The 19,517-nt window shown below is 45.4% G+C and overlaps 1 protein-coding gene across 1 annotated transcript in view; it reads right to left on the bottom strand.

Moving 5' to 3' along the window:
- LOC144482166 (NACHT, LRR and PYD domains-containing protein 3-like) overlaps positions 1 to 19,170 on the bottom strand; it is a 52,032-nt gene extending 32,862 nt beyond the window's left edge. The window contains exons 1-3 of the mRNA XM_078201378.1: positions 18,396 to 19,170; positions 15,446 to 15,529; positions 3,984 to 4,150 (exon numbers count right to left, since the gene is read on the bottom strand). Of these exons, the coding sequence (XP_078057504.1) occupies positions 3,984 to 4,150; positions 15,446 to 15,497 (219 nt within the window). The 5' untranslated portion in view covers positions 15,498 to 15,529; positions 18,396 to 19,170. The remainder of the gene's footprint in view (positions 1 to 3,983; positions 4,151 to 15,445; positions 15,530 to 18,395) is intronic.
- Positions 19,171 to 19,517: the final 347 nt, after the last annotated feature.

Genomic DNA, 19,517 nt, shown 5'->3' with positions numbered 1-19,517 from the left:
CTTGACTTCGTCTCTTGTATGTTGAGCCAGTGTTTGTATTTTCATGAGGCCTTTCCTGCTTTACCGATTATAGTGCACTCGATTGACCATTGGGTATGCATAGTACTACTGTGTCTACTTTGGTAACTGAACCTTTGAAGTAGCAGCTTCATCCCCTACTTCACTGGTACTTTGCTGACCATCTCATCTTTTGTTGACTGATTCTCATAATAGCTCAGGGTGTGTGCATGTGAGGTACAAGGTGCCTCCTGCACTCCTGCATCTTGCTCAGATGCTTCAAATTCATACTCAAGTTCCACTACTCTCGAAGAGTAGGCTTGCACTGTCTGGTTACCGTGTTGTACTATAACGACCTTGCCGTCTTTCCCGGGCCCTTTCCACTCTTTTTTGCCTTCTCTTTTATAGTGGACACTATCACTTTCTCAAAGTATACTCGTGATGGGCTTAGGCGATGCCTTAGGGCCCTTCCTATCTGTCCTGAAACCTCAGCCTTAATGAAGGCAATTCTCCCAGCATGCGTAGCGTTCAAGTGTGCAGAAAACTTGGACTTAATGCTTGTCCCCTCTAGAGCCGTGGGAGCATCTGTTAAAACTGACGGCAACTTTGGATTCCTCCTGTGTACCAACTATTATGGACTATAGCCACCCATCATTTGTAACTAATTTTTCACGTGCACTCCCCATGCTAATGCAACCTGCAATTTACAGCCCGGTTGATCAGCCAAAATGTTATGCAACATGCCATCTATAACTGCGTGATTCCTTTCACAGAGGCCATTTCTGAATGAGCTCTCTGCTGTAGTGTGCATTATTACAATATTTAAATATTTGCACATATCTTGAAACTCATCATTTGTGAATTGTCCATCGGAAAATTAGACGGTGCCCCCAATCCTGTTCCAATCCAATGGGTCATAATGTTATCTATAATGATCTTTTTATCTTTGCTGTAAATCACCGTGGATATGCTAAACCAGGTAGCCATGTTCACAAAGCGCAATATTAAATGCCTTTGTCCTGGTCCCATATCTTTAGATCCATCGCCACTTCATCATTGCAATCTCGTGCTAATGGTAGATTCACGATTGGATGTGGGGGTGTCCTTCTATATTTTATGCAACTTTCACACTGGGCTGATATTTGTTCTATGAGGTGTCCTTTGTCCAGTACACCTGCACCCTGTAGCAGCGCTCTCAGTCTGTGTGGTGCTGGATGATAAACTGATTATGGAGTTTCAGAATAATCTTCTTTTTGTCGATCATACTCTTGTCTGTTAGCGAACTAATGCCTCATGAATCTTTTGGTCTGATAATTTCAGTTCACTTAAAGGAAGACAATAATGGCCAGATCTTGTAAAATGTATGTCCACAGTTTTCCCAAATACCACAGCTTTATCCTCTTTCAAATTGATGTCCATCTGAGCTTTCTTCATCAGAGCTGCTTAACAACAAAGGTATATCACTGGAAACTAGATCAGTACGTATAAATAAACAGGTTCCCGCAATCCTACAGGGAAGTATCACCTTTTTGGAGGACGTTAGAGTGTTGCCATCTCCAAATCTAAAGCAGGTGGAACGACCATGTTCTTTTATTTTATTTAGGTACTCATGATCAAGAGACCCTAACTAACAATCTAGCCAATCTTGGCTGCAGATGGTGGATGTACATCCTCTATCTAAAACAGCACAGTTGAAAGAGTCTATCATCAGGACGCTCATTATGGGACACAACTTTTCTGCCAGAAAAACAATGCCTTCCTGGTCCTTATCCTCATCACTGTCAGTTCCCATATATTCAGTGTCACATGTGGTTTCAAAGACACAATTTCTTCTTTTCTGACAGTCTTGTGGGTCAGACTGGATATGTTTTAAAGTAGAAAGTGGATAAAATAAATCATTATTGTGATGCAACCGTTTATTTATTTGCTATATTGGATAATAAATTAATTGCAAAGGATAGCAGGAAGCAGGACTGGTCCAACTGGATGGGATAATAACTAACAGATAGTAAGCATGAGGTTCAGGTTGGAATATATGATCGCTGTAGGAGAAGGTAAATGCAGGATCAGCCTTGGAATGGTTGTTTATTTCTGTACTCATTATTTATCGCATTTTGACAAATTGAGCAGCATGTGACAGGATTATGGTACCTTAGAAGAGGTCGTAATCTCTGTGGTGTGGCCCCCACACAGGCATCCCATTATAACTATGAAATGTCCATATGAAGCTTACTTCCTGTCCCATAGGCACTTTATGATAGTTGGGCAATGCCTCTTTGTGTGGCGACTTTCAGCTACGTTTTGGTTGTTAGGAGAGGGTGTCCTTTATGGAAGCTCCTTCATAGAATCATAGAATCCCTACAGTACAGAAAGAGGCCATTCGGCCCATCGAGTCTGCACCGACCACAATCCCACCCAGGCCCTACCCCCATATCCCTACATATTTTACCCGCTAATCCCTCTAATCTACGCATCCCAAGACACTAAGGGGCAATTTTTAGCATGGCCAATCAACCTACCCCGCACATCTTTGGACTGTGGGAGGAAACCGGAGCACCCGGAGGAAACCCACGCAGACACGAGGAGAAGGTGCAAACTCCACACAGATAGTGACCCAAGCCGGGAATCGAACACAGGTCCCTGGAGCTGTGAAGCAGCAGTGCTAACCACTGTGCTACCGTGCCGCCCTTGGTCCATGGAAGGACCCTGGCGGCAATGGCCATCTCTTGCAGCTATGATCAGCGATGAAGGTGAACCCACTAATTATTGGGACCTGCCTGTCCTGCCCTGGCACGGCTGAATAAAAGGAACCGTGTCTTCAAGGGAAGCTCAGCATGAAGTTGTCATCTCCTTTTTCCTGCAGCCTCAGCAGGGTTTACTTCCAACGCTGACATTACTGAGCTTGTAGTGCGAATGATCCATTGATTAAGTCATCAGCTCTGGGAGGCGAATCACTGTTCTTAGTTGGATAGAAGTCCAGACGATGGCTTCTTAATTGGCTGTTGTTAATAAATAATGTCCGGGGCCCTATGGTCTACCCAATCAGCATTGGCTCAGGTTTTTGCCCCCAGCGGCTACACATTGGCTACACATTTATTTTCTTTTTGGAAAATCTATTCCAACATCTCATAAGCAAGTGGCCAATTGTGGAAGAAAATCCTTCATGAGACCGAATGACAGTAACTCCAAAGTAAGTGAGCTAGATTCATTTCAGATAATAACATATCTATAATTTAACCAGTGACTATTGAGGATATTTGGGGAATGAAGTTTCTATGGATAGATTTTTACAGGCCATTTGGAGACGGGCTGTGAGGCGGGAAGGCTGGCATAATGGAGGAGGAAGGCAATTAATGGCATTACACATTGTGGCCTTCAAGTGGATTCTCGGCCTCTTTTTTGGATAATGCATGGACGGGCCTATCGCCCCAGGTAATGGATATGCCAAGGCATCGGTGCTGCCTGCCCTCAAAGGAACCCTGTCTTTCTGGGATCTGGTCTCTCTCTGGCCCCCAAACCCAACTTTTCTGAATTTCAGGGCTCATTGCCATTGATCTGCACTCATCCTCCTGGTGCAGCTCCAGCAGTAGCCACTATTTATGATGCTGCTGCTGCGCTACCACCTATCTGACGAGACTGACAGGTTTGGGTACAGGCTGCCATATTTAATAAGGACAGCTGGTTACTGGGTTCCCGCCATCTGCTGAAACAAGGTTCCTGTCAGTGGGACCTCGCATATTTCAAAATAATTCTGGCCTTTTTATGGCTCCAAACGTCTGAAACACTGGGGTTTGTCTCATTCCAAACATGGGACTGCTGTAGAACCACTGATTGCTATGATTAGTCTCCAATTCAATTTTCAGTACATCATGTGAAAGACAAAATGTAAGGAGGTGAAATAGACAGACTGAGGGATATCTTTCACGCTATTTGTTTGTTTCTATTCTGTCGGTTTTGTGATGTGTGAATAGATAAATACATCTTACCTGATATTCTTGTCCACTGAAATGGTCCTCGCCTATTAACATGAGAGCCAGACCCTCCACCCCTTCTTCAATCGCCTGTTCCAGTCTATCCCGGTAAAATTTGGTTAATTGGAACAACTGGTAATCATTGCAATTTGTGAAGAACTCAGTGAGTGTAGAGTTTGGATCTGTGAAAGCAAAGCAATACAAACACATTATCAATTTTCTACCCAGACGGTTGCATTGCCTTTCATTCCAAACAACCAAATCCTCCTGTGAACCAGGTTATGAAAGCTGAGTTGATTTGCATTGCTCCAACACTAGAGGAGCACGGCTGATTGACATCCCAGGGAGTTCCCTGGATCAAAGCTAACCTGGAGAATCCCAATGCCGGCACTGTCCCGTCTCAATGCTGCATCAACAACTGGTAATTGGTAGACAAATGTTCACATAGGAGTTTCATTAGATTTTCAAATGGTTTACTGACAGCTGTTTCTCCCACTCCCCGTTTCACTTCCTCCACCCACTCTGCTCGCTTAAACCACTATCCTTACCATATCCCCACTTCATTCAATGTTCTCCTCACAATCTCCCTGCCACTCCCCATGCAGGGACTGCTGTTCACTGCTGGGCCACTTCCAGAGATGGGAAGACAGGAGATTGGCAGAACCAGAGACAGTGTGTGGAAAGCCAGATAAAATACATGTGCTACTTTGCATTAATCTGTATAGCTAATTCATTAAAAACGTACAATTGTCACACAAACTAGCTTCAGTTTATTGATTTCAGATAGATTCTATTTTAATGTATCGCTGGGAAACATTTTGTCTCAGCACTGCTGCCTCACAGCGCCAGGTTGAATCCTGGCCTTGAATAACTGTCAGCATGGTACTTGAATGTTCTCCCCATGTCTAAGTTGCTTTCCTCCGTGTGCTCCAGTTTCCTCCCACACTCCAAATATGTGCAGGTTAGATGGCCTGACCATGATAACTTAACCCATGTTGTCCCAAGATGTGTAGGTTAGGCGGATAATCCATGGTAAACGCGCAAGTTTTGTGCACAGGGTGGCGGTGTGGTCTTGGCAAAAATGCTTTTTTAGAGAGTTGGTGCAGACTCGATGGGATGAATGGCCTCCTTCTGCACTCTGGGGATTCAATGGATTCTTTGGTTGTTTAATTTCAGTGTTCCTGAAATTTCTTGCTTTCCGCAGTGGTTAAGAGGACTATTTTAATCAAATCCATCGGAAAACTAGCCGCCTCATAGTTAACAGATCCTCCTATCCAGGACAAGTGGGGAAAACATGGGGACACCATCATCTCCAATTTCCACTCTGAGTGACAGAGCTTCCAAATAGCCAAATATATCACTGTTTCTTCAATGTTACAGAGCACAATCATGTGGTAAATTAATACCAACAGTTTATATTTCAATCATGTGGTTAATATTGCTTATCGTCTCAATTCTGGATATTTCCCATTCTCCAGTCACATCAGCTGGTATCCTTCACACTGTTCCATTCACCTTCTCTGTAAAAGCGTTGTTAATGGTAGATTCAGACCATGGTGGTTGCCCCCTCTTTGTTCCCTGATCGCACTTTAATGATCCAAGAACATTGACCAGAATTTTACATTGACCGGGTGGGTACATGTCTGACTTAGACACGCGTGAAATCATGGGAGATGCCGGGTGCGGATTTCAACATCGTTGCTCCCTCCGGCAACGGCCACGTTTTTCCCATCCCGACCCACAACTTTTCTGATGGGTCGTGGTAGGACATGCGCGTCGCCGGCCTTTTTCCGGGATTTGCGCCTGTGCCGGGAACACATGCACATCTCCAAGAGCCGGCAAACAGTCGCCGGTCTGACCACGCTGGAAACCGATGGGAAGGCAGGTAAGTAATTTGAATTTGTTTTTAGTATGTTTCAAACGTCTTTTACCTTTCATTATCAGGATCTTACGGTCCCGATTGAATCTCCCACCCCGCCAGGAGTACTTATTTGCAGCGTGGTTTAGAGTAGCTCCCCACGTTTGGGGAACTGGTGGGAGACACCGCCGGAATGAATGGTGGGGGCAATCGGGGCCCGCAGTGGGTCGGGCTCCGGAGGGTTGTGCCCCCTGGGCATGGGCATCCTGGCAGTGCCTGTACCCCTGGTACTGCCCAAGCTACAAAGTGCCCATTCCAAGGGGGCACCAAGGCATTGCCCACCGGGCATTGGGCAGTGCCAAGGGGGCGGCGCCTATTGTGGGAGGGCCTATGGGGCAATCGTTGGGGTGGGGTGTCCCACTGCCACTCTGCATGGCGAACAGTCTGGGATCGAGGGAGGGCAGAGATTGGGGCGGGATGGTGGGGGTGCTGCCTGACCTTAGGGGGTGGTCAGCGTGGGGGAGGGGGGGGGGGGTCTGCGAGTCTGAGAGGGGTGGGGGATCACCACTGCTGGGGTGTGGGCTGGACAACCGGGTGCAATGTGGCGGGGAGGTCAGTGCTGACCCAGGAATTGTGGTGGGGCTGAGATCGGACCGGGGGCGTGGACTGGAGGGGCAGCACTGCAGGGGTCCCAGGCTGGCCAGCAAACGGGGAGTCTGACAGATAAGGCCATTGCGCATGCGCAGAGTTCCAGAACTGTCAGACTCCGGCACGAATAAGCCCCGCCACTTGGGTTTTGAATGAGATTCATGATTGGGACCTATGCAGTGCACGGAGTAGGGAGATTCAAGTGAGAAGTTGAACTGACAAAACAGTCGGGATTTCGAACAGTTTTCCCGCCAATTCAGTGCTTTTGGGAGAATCGTGGCCAATATTACAATGGCAGGCACACTTGATTCTTGCCTCATATCAAGCTGTCAATTCAGTCAATTAAGGGGCGAAAAGAATACAATTTGACATAGCTCGTCTGCTTTTACATTTGGCGGGCAGGCTGACTTGCCAGTAAGCCTTTGTTTTGGCTATACTCTGGGCCGAGGGCAGGATGAACTGTTTGGGCTGAAACAAAGTTGACAAAATGTGGCTGGGGATAGAAGTCTGAATATGATTGTGCTGGATATTCACGGGTAGATATTTTAAACGGATTTGTTTTTCAAAAGTCAGCTGCGCTCAAGTAAACTGTCAGAACAGGGGAAACATGAATAGAAATAGCAGGGGGGCTGTTCCCAATTTGCAAAAGAACAAGAATTTCATTAGAAACAAGGGAATAGATCAAAATAAAATTCCAGGGGTACTGTCGAGTCAAAGGAACAAAGAAACATGGAATTCCTATAGTGCATAAGAAGGCCATTCGGTCCATTGATTCTGCACCCCCCTGTCCGACAGAGCATCCCACCCTAACCTTAGGGGGAATTTTAGCACGACCAACGCACCTACCCTGCACTTATTTTGAGTGTTGGAGGAAACTGGAGCACCCGGAGGAAACCCACGCAGAAGACAGGAGGATATTGCGACGACACCACACAGACAGTCACCCAGGGCTGTAATCGAACCCGGGACACTGACGCTGTGAAGCAGCAGTGCCAGCCATTGTGCCTCAAACAGCAGGAATCGAAACAAAGTCATGTTCAGTGTTGTTATAACAAGGTGCAGTGAAACTTCCAAGAGATATAAACAACTGCACGAAGCTGATTTTAGTGTGAGAAAGTAAAATCCAATACCAGTGTCATGTGCTTAAACAAAGGAGACTATGAAGGGATGAGGGAGGCGTTGGCTAAGGTATACTGGGGGAAAAAACTTTATGGTGGGACAATTGAAGAACAGTGGAGGACTTTCAAAGCGATCTTTCAGAGTGCTCAGCAAACTTATATACCAGTGATAAGGAAGGACTTTAGAAAAAGAGATAATCCGTAATGGATATGTAAGGAAATAAAGGAGGGTCTCAAATTGAAAGAAAATACATCCAAAGTGGCAAAGATTAGTGGGAACCGAGAGGATTGGGGAATCTTTAAAGGTCAACAGAAAGCCACGAAAAAAACTATAAAGAAAAGTAAGATGGATTATGAGAATCAACTAGCTCAGAATATAAAAAGAGAAAGCAAACGTTTCTACAAATATATAAAACGAAAAAGAGTGGCTAAAGTAAACACTGGTCCTTTGGAGGATGAGAAGGGGGATGTAATAACTGGAAATGAGAAAATGGCTGAGGCATTGAACAGATATTTTGTGAAGGTTTTCACAGTGGAAGATACAAATAAAATGCCAAAAATTGATGACAGGAAGGCTATTGGAGGTGAGCACCTAGAAACTATTATTATCACGAAAGAGGTAGTGTTGGGTAAGTTAATGGGGCTAAACGTAGACAAGTCTCCTGCACCTGATGAAATGGATCCCAGGGTACTAAAAGAGATGGCGGGAGAAATAGCAAATGCACTAGTCGTAATTTACCAAAATTCGCTGGACTCTGGGGTGCTTCCCGCAGATTGGAAAACAGCAAATGTGACGCCACTGTTTAAAAAAGGAGGTAGACAAAAGGCGGGTAACTATAGGCCGGTTAGCTTAACTTCTGTAGTCGGGAAAATGCTTCAATCTATCATCAAGGAAGAAACAGCGAGATATCTGGATATAAATTATCCCATTGGTAAGACACAGCATGGGTTCATGAAGGGAAGGTCATGTTTGACTAATTTGGTGGAATTCTTTGAGAACATTACATGTGCAGTGGACAATAGTGAACCTGTGGATGTGGTGTATCTGGATTTCCAGAAAGCATTTGACAAGATGCCACACCAAAGACTGCTACATAAGATAAAGGTGCACAGTGTTACGGGTAATGTATTAGCATGGATAGAGGATTGGTCAACTAACAGAAAGCAAAGAGTGCGGATAAATCGGTGTTTTTCTGGTTGGCGATCAGTGACTAGTGATGTGCCTCAGGGATCACTGTTGGGACCACAATTGTTTACGATTTACATAGATGATTAGGAGTTGGGGACAAATATAGTGTGCCAAAATTTACAGATGACACTAAGATGAGTCGCAAAGCAAAATGTGCAGAGGATGCTGAAAGTCAGCAAGGCGATATAGATAGTCTAAGAGAGTAGGCGAGGGTTTGGCAGATGGAGTACAATGTTGGTAAATGTGAGGTCATCCATTTTGTTAGGAATAACAGCAAAATGGACTATTATTTAAATGGTAAATCATTGCAGCATGCTGCTGTGCAGAGGGACCTGGGTGTCCTTGTGCAAGAATCACAGGGAGTTGGTTTGCAGGTGCAGCAGGTAATTAAATAAGGCAAATGGAATTTTGTCCTTCATTGCTAGAGGGATGGAGTTTAAAAACAGCGAGATTATGTTTCAGCTGTATAAGGTGCTGGTGAGGCCACAACTGGAATACAGTGTACAGTTTTGGTCTCCTTAATTGAGAAATGATTCACTGGCACTTGATGGGGTGCAGAGGAGATTCACTAGGTTGATTCCAGAGTTGAGAGGGTTGGCTTATGAGGAGAGACTGAGTAGACTGTGGCTATACTCATTGGAATTCAGAAGAATGAGGGGAGATCTTATAGAAACATATATGAATATGAAGGGAATAGATAATATAGAAGCAGAGAAGTTGTTTCCACTGGCAGGTGAAACTAGAACTAGGGGACATGGCCTCATAATAAGGGGAAGCAGATTTAGGACTGAGTTGAGGAGGAACTTCTTCACACAAAGGGTTGTGAATCTGTGGAATGCCCTGCCCAGTGAAGCAGTTGCGGCTAACTCATTGAATGTTTTTAAGGCAAGGATAGATAGATTTTTGAACAGTAAAGGAATTAAGGGCTATGGTGAGCGGCCGCGTAAGTGGAGCTGAGTCCACAAAAAGATCAGCCACGATCTTAGTGAATGGCGGAGCAGGCTTGAGGGAACAGATGGCCTCCTCCTGCTCCCAGTTCTTATGTTCTTCTGTTCTTTGATTCATGTTACAAGAATCCAGACCTCGGATGTAATCAGAAGCTGGTGACACTTTAATGACGGCCTACAAAGCAATTGTTTTCTCTTCGCATGGCAACGGGCCACAGAGAGTCTGTGGCAAGTGAATCTTGAATCTATGTGGTGATCCAAGGCAGATGAACATCAAAAAGAGAGGCTGAAGTCCTGGCAGTGTATCTTTGGTGACGACATTCAAGAGAAAACATAAATTGAAGAAGATTCCAAAGCATATCCTTCAACAGCAAAGATTAGAATCACTCATATGGTAAACAGAATGCCAGTGAGACCAGTTGGCTCAGTGTGACAAGCATTGGGAATGGGGGTATTGATAGAAGAAAATCCACAGAGTTTACTTGGCTTGAAACTGTCTCTTGGCTACAGAGTGTGGTGTGTCTGCCCACAATTTGCCGACTGATTTACATGTATTGTTTACTTATCGAGAACATAAGAGTGTAAAATGGATTCTATAAAATGTTCTATTATAATTTTGTATATATACCTGGAAAGGTATAGTTGGAGTGAAGTAGTTTTTCTTTCCTTGCTTAATAAACATTTTACTCTTCTGTTGAAACTTCACCAGTGAGATCAGCCAGTGTTAACCCGGGGATTATGGAATCAGTGAGATCAGACAGTGTGTAACCCGGGGAGGATGGAGTCAGTGAGATCAGATAGTGTGTAATCCGGGGATGGAGTCAGTGAGATCAGACAGTGTGTAACCCGGGGAGGATGGAGTCAGTGAGATCAGACAGTGTGTAACCCGGGGAGGATGGAGTCAGTGAGATCAGACAGTGTGTAACCCGGGGAGGATGGAGTCAGTGAGATCAGATAGTGTGTAACCCGGGGAGGATGGAGTCAGTGAGATCAGACAGTGTGTAACCTGGGGAGGATGGAGTCAGTGAGATCAGACAGTGTGTAATCCGGGGAGGATGGAGTCGGTGAGATCAGACAGTCTGTAACCCGGGGAGGATGGAGTCAGTGAGATCAAACAGCGTGTAACCCGGGGAGGATGGAGTCAGTGAGATCAGACAGTGTGTAACCCGGGGAAAATGGAGTCAGTGAGATCAGACAGTGTGTAACCCGGGGTAGATGGAGTCAGTGAGATCAGACGGTGTGTAACCCGGGGTAGATGGAGTCAGTGAGATCAGACGGTGTGTAACCCGGGGAGGATGGAGTCAGTGAGATCAGACAGTGTATAACCCGGGGAGGATGGAGTCAGTGAGATCAGACAGTGTGTAACCCGGGGAGGATGGAGTCAGTGAGATCAGACAGTGTGTAACCCGGGGAGGATGGAGTCAGTGAGATCAGATAGTGTGTAACCCGGGGAGGATGGAGTCAGTGAGATCAGACAGTGTGTAATCCGGGGAGGATGGAGTCGGTGAGATCAGACAGTGTGTAACCCGGGGAGGATGGAGTCAGTGAGATCAAACAGCGTGTAACCCGGGGAGGATGGAGTCAGTGAGATCAGACAGTGTGTAACCCGGGGAGGATGGAGTCAGTGAGATCGGACAGTGTGTAACCCGGGGAGGATGGAGTCAGTGAGATCAGACAGTGTGTAACCCGGGGAGGATGGAGTCAGTGAGATCAGACAGCATGTAACCCGGGGAGGATGGAGTCAGTGAGATCAGACAGTGTGTAACCCGGGGAGGATGGAGTCAGTGAGATCAGACAGTGTGTAACCCGGGGAGGATGGAGTCAGTAAGATCAGACAGTGTGTAACCCGGGGAGGATGGAGTCAGTGAGATCAGACAGTATGTAACCCGGGGAGGATGGAGTCAGTGACTCTGTTCAGTATTTGCCATCCAAAGTAAACAAACGATTCCTGAATAAATAATAAAAGTTAGGATCAATTAAGCCAGGTTCCATCCTGGGATTTGCCTTGTTCAGTGGTAGCATCAGCTGGGATCTTAACACATTGTTGTTCAGGAAAACTCTGCCGCCATTCGTTGTCTTGAATATAGTTCCCAATACCAGCTATCTAATGGATTATTCCAGTATGATAGAATCATACAGCGCAGAAGAGGCTCTTCGGCCCATCGAGTCTCCACTGATACATTAGAAACACCCGAAGTCCCACCTAATGGATCTGCCAGCACTTGGCCCATAACCCTGAATGTTATGATGTGCAATCCAGTGCTCATCCAGATACTTTTTAAAGGATGTGAGGCAACCTGACTCCACCACCCTCCCGGGCAACAAATTCCAGACCGTCACCACCGTGTGGATAAAAAGGTTTTTCCTTGCATCCCCCCAAACCTCCTGCCCTCATCTTGAACCTGTGCCCCCTGGTGCCTGGCCCTTCAACGAAGGGGAATAGTTTCTCCTTTGTCCATTCTGTCAATTTCTCTCAATCCTGTACACCTCGATCAGGACGCCCCTCAGTCTTCTCTGCTCCAACGAAAACAACCAAGCTGATCCAATCTCGCTTCATAATTTAAATGTTCCATCCCATGCAGCATCCTGGTAAATCTACTCTGCAACCAATCCAGTACAATCACATCCTTCCTTTACTGTGGCGACCATAACTGCACAGAGTCCTCCAGCTGTGGCCTCACCAAAATTCAACAATTCCAACACGACTTCGCTGATTTTCTAATATAAGCCCTGATTGATAAAGTCAAGTTTCCCATCTGCCCTTTTCACCATTCTACTAACATACCCTTCCGCCTTCAGAGATCTCTTTGTGGACAAACACGCCAAGGTCCCTTTGTTTCACAAAACATCCAAAGATGTGCAGGTTAGGTGGATTGGCCATGCTAATTTGCCCCTTAGTGTCAGGAAGACTAGCTGGGGTAAATGCATGGGGTTATGTGGTTCTGAGGATAGGGCCTGGATGGGATAGTGGTCGGTGCAGTCTCGATGGGTCAAATGGCCTCCTTCTGTACTGTAGGGATTCTACGATTCTATTCTAACATTACAGTGTCCTACCATTCATTGAATACTTTTTGTCAAATTACTCCTTCCAATATGTGTCACCCCATACTTTTCAGAATAAATTCCACCTGCCACTTATCTGCCCATTTGACCATTCTGTCGATATCTTCTTGTTGCCCAAGGCACTCCGCCTCACTATTAACCATGCATCCAATCTTTTGTCGCATCCACAAACTTACTAATCCTACCCCTCACATATTCATCAATGTAATTTATACAAATGATGAATAATTGGAGGCCCAACACAGATCCCTGTGGTATACCACTGGAACCTCGCTTCCAGTCATTATAGCAGCCTCTGTCATCATCCTCTGTCTCCTATGACTGAGCCAATTTTGAATCTACTTTATCAAAATATCCTGTATCCCATGTGAATTGACCTTCTGTACAAGTCTCCCATGCGGGACCTTCTTAAAGGCTTTTCTGAAAACCATATAAACTACATTGACTGTACTACACTTGTCTACACACCTCGTCACCTCTTCAAAAAAAACGAATTTGTTTAGGCGTGACCTCCCTCTGTCGAAACCATGCTGACTATTTCTGATCAGGCTTTGCAAGCCTGATGTTCACCTTCAGGCGTTCCTCTAGTATTTTCCCGTCACTGACGTGAGGCTCACTGGTCTGTACTTCCCTGGATTATCCCTTCAACATTTCATTTGGCACCTGCCCAGTGTTCAGAGGGGAATTGAAAAATTTATCTCAGAGCCCTTGCAATCTCCGCCCTTGCCTCCCACAGCAGTCGAGAGCACAATTCATCTAGGCTTGGAAATTTACCCACTTTTAACGCTGCCAACACCTCCAATACCTTGTCCTTTCCTATATCAATTTGCTGAAGAGCCTCGAAGTCTCTCTGCTTGAATTCCAGACCACCGTCTTCATTCTCTTGGGTGAAGACGGATGTGAAGTATTAATTCAACAGTCTATCACTTCATCGGACTCCACCCACAGATTGCCCCCTTCGTCTCTAATGGGCCCTACTCTTTCCCTGGTTATCCTCTTCCCATTGATATACTTAGAGAATTTCTTGGGATTTTCCGTACTGTTACCAGCCAGAGCTTTCTCATATCCTTCTTTGCATTCCTAATTGTTTTCTTCAACTCCACTCTGAACTTTCTCTAAAGCACTAATGCCTCCACTGATCTGCTACCCTTGTACTTCTTATAACACTTATTTTCCTTCTCATTGTATCCTGAATATCTCCAGTCATCTATGGTTCTCTGAGCTCTTTATTGCTATCACCCTGGGGAAAACATGCTGGATGTACACTTTCACCATTTCGTTTTTGAATGCCCCTCACTTCTCTTCTGTAAATGTTCCCATTAGTAGCTGTTCCCAGTCTACCTTGGCCAGATCCTATCCTTTTTAAGAAAATTTGCTCTCCCCCAATCCACAACATTTTTTTTGCAGCTTGTCTATTTCCTTGTCCATAACAAGTTAAATTGCACCATGTTTTGATTGCTATCACTAAAATGCTCTCCCACCACCGCCTCAACCACCAGCCCGGCTTTATTCCCCAGAATCAGGTCCAGCACAGCTCCCTCCCTTGTTGAACCCTGCACAAATTGATTTAAAAACTTCTCCTGTACACATTTCAAGCCCTTAAAATGATGCATATCCCAGTTCAATTTGGGAAAGTTGAAATCACCTGATATAATAATCTATTGCTCTTGTTTTTACACACTACCACAAACGGAGCACATATTTGCTCCTCAATATCCCTCTAACTATCCGGGCTTTATCGGATGCACGGTCCAATTTAGCATCTCTCCTTACAACAAATAACTGACTCCTTTACTAACAATGCAATGTCTCCTCCCCTTAGACCTCCTCCCCTGTCTCGCCTGAAGATTCTATATCCAGGAATGTTGGGTAACCAATTATGTCCTTCTTCAGCCATATCTCTGTAATGGCTACGGTATCACTCTTTTCCGTGTCAATCATTCCCCTCAACTCAACCGTTTTACCTGCAATACTACTGGCGTTAAAATAGAAGCAATCCAGCCAGGCCTTACTGCTTGAAACTTAATAGAGCTGCACTCCCTCTGACTTGTTAATTTTGCTGTATGATTCCATGCCCTTATTCTGCAAACGGTCTGTGCCCCTCCCCCTGCCAAATTAGGTTAACCTCCTCCTAAAAATACTAGCAAAACGTCCCGCAAGGTCATAGAATCACTACAGTGCAGAAAGAGGCCAATCAGAACACCGAGCCTGTACCAACAACAATTCCACCCAGGACCGATCCCCATAACCCCACATATTCAACTTGATAAACTCCCTGACATTAAGGGGCAATTGAGCATGGTCAATCAACCTAACCCATACATTTTTGGACTTTGGGAGGAAACCGGAGCACCCGGAGAAAACCCACGCAGACATGGGGAGAACGTGCAAACTCCACTCAGTGGCCGGAATTGAATCCTGATCAATGGTCTTGTGAGGCAACAATGCTAAGTACTGTGCCATCATGCCGCCCCAGAGTGCACTCATGAGCTCCTCCCACCTGTGACTAGGATAAACCTCTAGATTGTCACTTATTCGTCTTCCTACTCAGCCCATTTTCTCCTTTCACTTCCTAATTGAGCTGTACATTCATGCTCCAAATCTGGACCTTTATCATGTCAGAAATTACAGTTTGAATTATTTTCTGAAATTACCTGCATCCATTTTCATTCTTGTTGAAGATGCTGGATCTGATCCTTCAGTCATGGTGGTGACAGACGTTCCCAGATTCTGATACGCTGTAATAAATACAATATTCCACGTAAAATTCCAACCAGGAACTCCTCAGAACAGCCATGTAATTTACATTTGATATTTCAGGGAGTTTATTTGCAACTCGCAATCACTGCTAATTCTGTTCAATTCTGGAAATAAAAAGAAAAGTTGCTGGAAAAGTCCCAGCAGGTCTGCCAGCATCTGAGGAAAGAAAACAGTGTAGACATTTTGAGCCGAACATGGCTGTTGGTTCGAACCCCACCGTTATCTTAGTTTCTCTCTCCACAAAAGCTGCAACAGCTGCTGAGGTTTTCCAGCATTTTCTGTTGTTATTCCACTTCTCCAGATGCCGAAGCATTTCGTTTTTACTAGACCTGAGTGTTCTGATTTGAAATGCATCCAGCCAATCCCAGACATAAAGCAAATGTTACTTTTCTTTTGGGCTTGGTTTTCTTTCAGCAGCATCACAGGCAGAGACCACTGACAGTCCCTGTCAGCCCTCGATAACCAGCTTTTAATCATTATAATTTAAATTATGCTCAGTTCCAGACAAGATGCTCAGTTGTATGAGCTAAATATAGGCAGTTCCCAATATCACCTATTGATAGGATAATTCCAGCACTCAGGAGCTCCCTCATCTGTGACTCTGCTGTTCCTCCAGATCGTCATTCACTTCCGTATGTCTACATAGCCACGAGAAATATTTAAATCACAAAATGCAGCATCTTTCCAGGATCCAATCGGATTTTTACTTGCAATTATTAATAACTGTTTTCCGTTTCCCATCGACCTCTCTGGTCAGTCCAGACTCAATTCCCTCTCTATTAAATCTATCTGTTGTGTCATCTGGAGAATTGCAGACGCTGCATGAATCCAGGTGCAAAGATCTCTTTGTCAGAAAGATTCTAATGATCAGATTAACAAAATAATCAATTGCACAATTATCTATTTCAAATTCCATATTACAGTGCAGTCATACTCTCCAATAGAAGACATTTGATCTTGAGCTGAAGCAGGGATTGATTCTGATCTTATAATCTCGCCAGGTTGGGGAACACAATGGAAAATAAAACAGTCTTGTCACTGCTCCACTGAGTGACAGTAATTCATTACCGATCCATTTCACAGAAGTATAAAACTGGAGTCATCAGCAAGGTTCATACACAAGTGATGGAAGCAAAAATGCCATTTCAACTCCTTGATAACAGTGTACATTGTAACAAAGCTGAGAACTGGTACTAATTTAATAACTGGATCATAATCCATCCTCCCTTTGTCACACGCAGTCTCATCTCACTGACTCCATCCTCCCCAGATTCCACACCAAATGATCACACTGGGTCCATCCTCTCTGGGTTACACACTGTCTTATCTCTCTGCATCCACCCTCCCTGGCTTACACTCTCTCTCTCTCTCTCATCTCACTGACTCCATTCTCCCCGGGTTACACACTGTCGGATCTCACTGACTCCATCCTCCCCGGGTTACACACTGTCTGATCTCACTGACTCCATCCTCCCCGGGTTACACACTGTCTGATCTCACTGACTCCATCCTCCCCGGGTTACACACTGTCTGATCTCACTGACTCCATCCTCCCCGGGTTACACACTGTCTGATCTCACTGACTCCATCCTCCCCGGATTACACACTGTCTGATCTCACTGACTCCATCCCCCCCGGGATCCACACTGTCTGACCTCACTGACTCCAGCCTCCCCGGGTTACACACTGTCTGATCTCACTGACTCCATCCTCTCCGGGTTACACACTGTCTGATCTCACTGACTCCATCCTCTCCGGGTTACACACTGTCTGATCTCACTGACTCCATCCTCCCCGGGTTACACACTGTCTGATCTCACTGACTCCATCCTCCCCGGGTTACACACTGTCTGATCTCACTGGCTCCATCCTCCCCGGGTTACACACTGTCTGATCTCACTGACTCCATCCTCCCCGGGTTACACACTGTCTGATCTCACTGACTCCATCCTCCCCGGGTTACACACTGTCTGGACTCACTGACTCCATCCTCCCCGGGTTACACACTGTCTGATCTCACTGACTCCATCCTCCCCGGGTTACACACTGTCTGATCTCACTGACTCCATCCTCCCCGGGTTACACACTGTCTGACCTCACTGACTCCATCCTCCCGGGTTACACACTGTCTGATCTCACTGACTCCACTCTCCCCGGGTTACACACTGTCTGGTCTCACTGACTCCATCCTCCCCGGGTTACACACTGTCTGATCTCACTGACTCCATCCTCCCCGGGTTACACACTGTCTTTTCTCACTGGCTCCATCCTCCCCGGGTTACACATTGTCTGATCTCACTGACTCCATCAACCAACTCTTTGACAGAACATTATCCTGCAACCCCACATATTTACCCTGCTAATTCCCCTAACCGAGACATTGTGTGACACTAAGGCTCAATTTAGCATGGTCAACCCACTTTGTCTGCTCGTCTTTGGACTGTGGGATGAAACTGGAGCACCTGGAGGAAACCCACGCAGATGCGGGGAGAATGTTGAAACTTCAGACAGGCAGGCACACGAGGCCGGAATCAAACCCGCGTCCCTCGTGCCATGAGGCAGCAGTGCTCACCACTGTGCCATACTGCCTGGCTGACTACTGAGGAAGAAGGGATGGGTGCATTGAAACTCTGTGGGTCGAGTTCGCACAGTTACTGAACCTGGCTTCCTGTCACTTCACAAATGAAACCTTCCCCAAAAGCTGCAGTACGTGTTGTGATAAAACCCAGAGGAAGATCCAGGGAGCAGCTCCATATGAACTGCAATGTGGGAAAACTCCAATTCATATCACTCTGTCCCTTGCAAAAATGTGAAGTTCTTTCAACTGTGAACAAGTTTACTTACAAACAATTCAGTCAGCGCTCTCTCACATCCAGTTCAATAGAAGGGACCGATCTCTGCAAATGAATCCTTGCATTTCAGAAGCTCCACTCCATCCATGTTGTTTTAGACGAACACCTCATAGCCAGTGTCTGTTGTTTTTCTGTGTTTACTCTCTCTTAAGTGCTAAATAAAAACTATTCTTGAACAGGGAGGAATTTGTTTCTCCACACTCATTGTTATTTTGTAACAAAATCATTTCCACTCACTGCTGGTGACCTTTCACCCGGGGTTCACTGACTGACACTGGGACCCAGTCCCGCAGCATCTTGATTTTAAATTTCTCACACCCACGTTCAATTTCCCTCAATGGTGCCCCCGACCTCAGTAACCTTCGCGAGCCCAAAGTAATTCAAGGTCTCTGCGCTCCTCCAATTCTGGCTTCTTCTGCATGCCCACTATTTTTGCCCCTCAATTAAAAGCCGTGCCTTCAGCTGCCTGGGCCCTGAGCTCTTGAATTTACTTCTTAAGTATCTGCACCTCACAACTTCACGCCATTTCTAATTTTTATGTCCTCGACCAAGTGTTTATGCACCTGCCCTAAGATTTCTTACATCAGCTGGTGTCAAACGTGTCTGATTGCACTGCTATAACGGATCTCTGCGCATTGTATGACATGAAAGGAACTATTTCAATGCAAATTGTTGTTGTCTAGTGTGTGTCACCTGAGCAGTAACAGAATTTCTGAGCAGATGTAACCTTTCAGGGAGGGTAATCTGTCTGGTTCATCTGAACGATTGCTGCAAATTGAGAAACAAGATTGGCAGAAATGACAAAGAAAGACACAGCAGTTCGTGGCATTTCTTCAGTCTCTGCAGATCTTGCATTTTAATCATTTTGGGACAACAAAGATTCCCAGGAAAATCACACCCTTACTGTTCCTAGTGACTATCATACATGATAGTACTTTATAAACAATTAATTACATGGGAACGAGTAGAATGTGAGATTGAAAGACAACAAGTAATATGTAGGTGGACTGTGAGAGTTTGCACAACTATTTATAAAGGACAATGAATTAAACACGATTCCTCAGACACAAAGAAAATGATTGAGTGTTCAAAACAAGGGAAAAATCAGCTTTTA

The sequence above is a fragment of the Mustelus asterias genome (genome assembly GCF_964213995.1).
Source record: "Mustelus asterias chromosome 26 unlocalized genomic scaffold, sMusAst1.hap1.1 SUPER_26_unloc_6, whole genome shotgun sequence".
Taxonomy (NCBI): domain Eukaryota; kingdom Metazoa; phylum Chordata; class Chondrichthyes; order Carcharhiniformes; family Triakidae; genus Mustelus; species Mustelus asterias.
Note: the sequence above shows the minus strand (reverse complement) of the source record. Positions and strands in the feature narration are given on the sequence as shown.